The sequence below is a fragment of the Portunus trituberculatus genome, chromosome 35 (genome assembly GCF_017591435.1).
Source record: "Portunus trituberculatus isolate SZX2019 chromosome 35, ASM1759143v1, whole genome shotgun sequence".
NCBI classification, from domain to species: domain Eukaryota; kingdom Metazoa; phylum Arthropoda; class Malacostraca; order Decapoda; family Portunidae; genus Portunus; species Portunus trituberculatus.
The window spans coordinates 16,363,758-16,367,296 of NC_059289.1; the positions used below are offsets into that span (position 1 = coordinate 16,363,758).

General features: G+C 46.1%; 1 protein-coding gene across 1 annotated transcript; it reads left to right on the forward strand.

Annotated features, from left to right (window-relative positions):
- Window positions 1–2,681: 2,681 nt before the first annotated feature.
- LOC123513205 lies at window positions 2,682–3,275 on the forward strand. Its single transcript, XM_045270196.1, has 2 exons — window positions 2,682–3,011; window positions 3,181–3,275. Exons 1-2 carry the CDS (start codon window positions 2,682–2,684, stop codon window positions 3,193–3,195), a joined length of 345 nt encoding a protein of 114 aa, XP_045126131.1. The 3' UTR covers window positions 3,196–3,275.
- The last annotated feature ends 264 nt before the right edge of the window (window positions 3,276–3,539 follow it).

Consider the following 3,539-nt stretch of genomic DNA (forward strand, 5'->3'; position numbering starts at 1 on the left):
TGTATATGAGGCTAATTATCCGTTGTTGCAAGACTTTCTGATGTAAATTGCGCGATCATTGCCAGCAGAGCGGCTTAATGGTCGTGTCAATCAGCTTTGTTACCATACCCGGCCCAACCCACCCTCTCCCACTCCCCCTCGTGTGTGAGTGTGGGTGTGGGTGTGTTTGGGCGGGCTGGGTATACTAATAGATCTCATTATGTACACATGAGCGTGATACAGTGACGGTGGTAATGAGTGTTATACTAAATGGTAATGGTGTTGTACTAATGGTAATGATGGTGGTGGTGGTGGTGGTAGTTTTGCTGCTGCTGCTGCTGGTGCTGCTGCTGCTGCTGCTGCTGCTGCTGCTGCTGTTGCTGATTATATTACTACAATGATAACAGCAACCACTATTTCTACTACTACTACTACTACGTCTACTACTACTACTACTACTACTGCCACAATTAATACTATAAATATCAATGATAATAAGCAACAACAGTAGTAGTAGTAGTAGTAGTAGTAGTAGTAGTAGTAGTAGTAGTAGTAGTAGTAGTAGTAGTAGTAGTAGTAGTAGCAGCATTAGTAGTAGTGGTGGTGGTGGTCGTAGTAAAAAAGCAAAAGCATGAGAAATTGAAAATTCGTCCCACAATCGGGGAGGAGGAGGAGGAGGAGGAGGAGGAGGAGGAGGAAGAGGAGGAGGAGGAGGAGGAGAAAGAGGAATAGTAGGAGGGCGAGGAGGAGGAGGGTTAAGTAAACAATCTGGGGTCAGTAGTGGTCGTAAATCTGCTTGAGCAAGAGTCTCCTCCTCCTCCTCCTCCTCCTCCTCCTCCTCCTCCTCCTCCTCCTCCTCCTCCTCCTCCTCCTCTTCCTCCTCTTCCTCCTGCTCCTCCTCCTCTTCCTCCTCCTCCTCTCGGTTTTATCTTCATATATCCCTCTTGTTTCCTTCTTCCCTTCCTGCCGTCTTCCTCTTCCTTACCCCTCCTTATCTCTTCCCTTTCCATTTGCTCACCTTGTCTCCTTCATAATAACAACAATAATAACAATAATAGTAATAATAATAATAATAATAATAATAATAATAATAATAACTATAATAATAAAATCAAACTTTCTTTACAAGTTCGAACCCAAACTATATTACTATTCTCTCTCTCTCTCTCTCTCTCTCTCTCTCTCTCTCTCTCTCTCTCTGGATCCATCTTCACTGCCGCACGGGTGAGGGACACAAGGAGGAGGAGGAGGAGGAGGAAAAAGGAGGAGGAGAAGGAGGAGGAGGCTGGGTAGTGAGTCCTGGGTACCGAACCAGTGAAGTGAACCGCGAAGCTTTATTGGCTCGACAGAAACATTGATTCGGCGACCCGGGCTTCATTTGTCAGAGAGAGAGAGAGAGAGAGAGACTAAATTACAGACCCCACGGCCCCAACTAGGCAAGTGGTGCACCCGAAGGACACGTAATCAAACGGGCGGGAATCTCTCTCTCTCTCTCTCTCTCTCTCTCTCTCTCTCTCTCTCTCTCTCTCTCTCGATGGCCTGGTGATTGGAAGGTGCTGCATTTAATTATTTCAGGTGAGTCGTGTGCTGCTGCTGAGGCAAACAACATCCTGGAGACTGATTGCATTCACCATCTTAGTTGTCTTTATTTTCGCTCCCAGGAATTTAAATTATCTCCCTTTTATTTATTTTTCATGGTATTTCTTATTTCCTTATACGTATTATTATTTTTTTTTATTATTCAACGTTATTTTCTGGTGATTTTGAAGTTAGCCGCGTTAATGAATGCTGTTTATTTTTCCGGTAAAAAAAAAATTTTTCATGGTGTTTCTTATTTTCTTATACGTATTTTTATTTCGTTTTTATTATTTAAGGTTATTTTCTGGTGATATGAACGCTGTTTATTTACTGCTAACAATTTAAAATATCTTCCTTTTTGTAGTATATGAATGTATATGTATGTATAATTACATAGTTAATATAATGTGTAATTACATAGGGCTGTTATAGCCTAGAGGCCAGTGTATTGTTCTATTCGAATCAAGTATTTTAATGTCCAGGTTCGAAGCAGGCCCAAACTGTACTCGGGCCAGACGTGGTTGGTGTCGGCAGTTCACCACCAGCTATCCTACAATATACGTTGCCTGCCTCACTGCCTACTGCCTCAAGACACTACACTGGCGACGAGGATACAAGGCTTAGCTGGTTTACTTCTACCATGCCTGTTTACGGGCAACTGGAAAAATTCCAAGTGGGGCAAGACTGGGCACAGTATGTGGCAGTGCTCAAGAACTACCTCGGTGCCAACAGCGTTACCGACGCTGTCAAGCAAACGCAGATACTGCTTGCCTCCGTTGGGATGGAAACCTACCAGCTGATGTGTACTCTTTTGGCACCTGACAGCCCGGAATCAAAATCGTTTGAGGAGGTGAAAACGGCTCAGGATCATGTCAAGCCACCGCCTAGAAGAATAGCAGCACGCTACAAGTTCTACACGCTATCACGCAAGGAGGGGGAGTCTATCGCAGACTTCGTGGTGGATCTGAGGAGGGCTGCTCAGGACTGCAAGCTTAAGGACTTGAGCGAACACCTTCGTGACCGCTTCATCGTTGCTGTTGGAGACAAAACGATACAAACCAAGTTGCTGTTTATGGCCAGCTGATGAAGTAAGTTTAAATAAAGCCCTACAAGTAGCACTAGCCATGGAATCTGCAGAACTGTATGCTTCGAACATACAGGCGGCTCAGGAGGCCAAGGTTCCAGCAGTTAACAAGATAACTACCGCGCCTTGGGGCCCATGTTTTGGTTGTGGTGGTGACTATTTACGCCGCGAGTGTAAACATAAGGACGCGGTCTGCAGCTCCTGTGGCAGGTCAGGACACCTCAGTCGAGTGTGTCGCGCCTCTGACCGTGCTCGGCCCTCCATCGTCCCTGCCAGGCGGAAGAACTACGCGAGGAGCAAGACCCCTCGCTCCACCTACGTGTTCAAGGACAAGGAAGACGGAACTTCATCGGGTGCTAACAGCAGCGAGGTGGGTGAAATACACTGTTATGCAAGTGGCTGTGTAGGGAAGTTATGTGGTCCTAAGATTGAGGTGTCTTGAGATACAAGATAAGAAAGTGACTATGCAAGTGGATACAGGTGCGTCCCTCATGTATTTCCAAAGAAACTTACCATAAGCTTGGTGATATTCCACTCAGGAAATTCAAGCATAGACTCGCTACCTACACTGGAGAAATAATGAAGGTCTTGGGCTGCATTGAAGTGGACGTTAAGTATGAGAATCAAAGAGCGTGTCTACCTCTGGTGGTTGTGGACGGCCGAGGACCTTCACTACTGGGGCGTAACTGGCTGCCGCATCTGCGTCTGGATTGGCCTAGCGTTTGCAGGATTCAGCGCACTGGCCTGGAAGAAATCTTAACAGAGTATGCGGATGTGTTCACTTCAGGCTTAAGTTCACAGGGCCTCCAGTCAAGCTGGTTGTTAGTTCCAACGCCAAACCGCGCTTTTTCCAGCCTCGCTCTGTGCCGTATGCCATCAAAAGTAGTGTGTGACGCCA

Bases quoted from the DNA above. Each gene is read 5' to 3' on its own strand.
- LOC123513205 (XM_045270196.1), top strand. From the start codon at position 2,682: ATGGAATCTGCAGAACTGTATGCTTCGAACATACAGGCGGCTCAGGAG.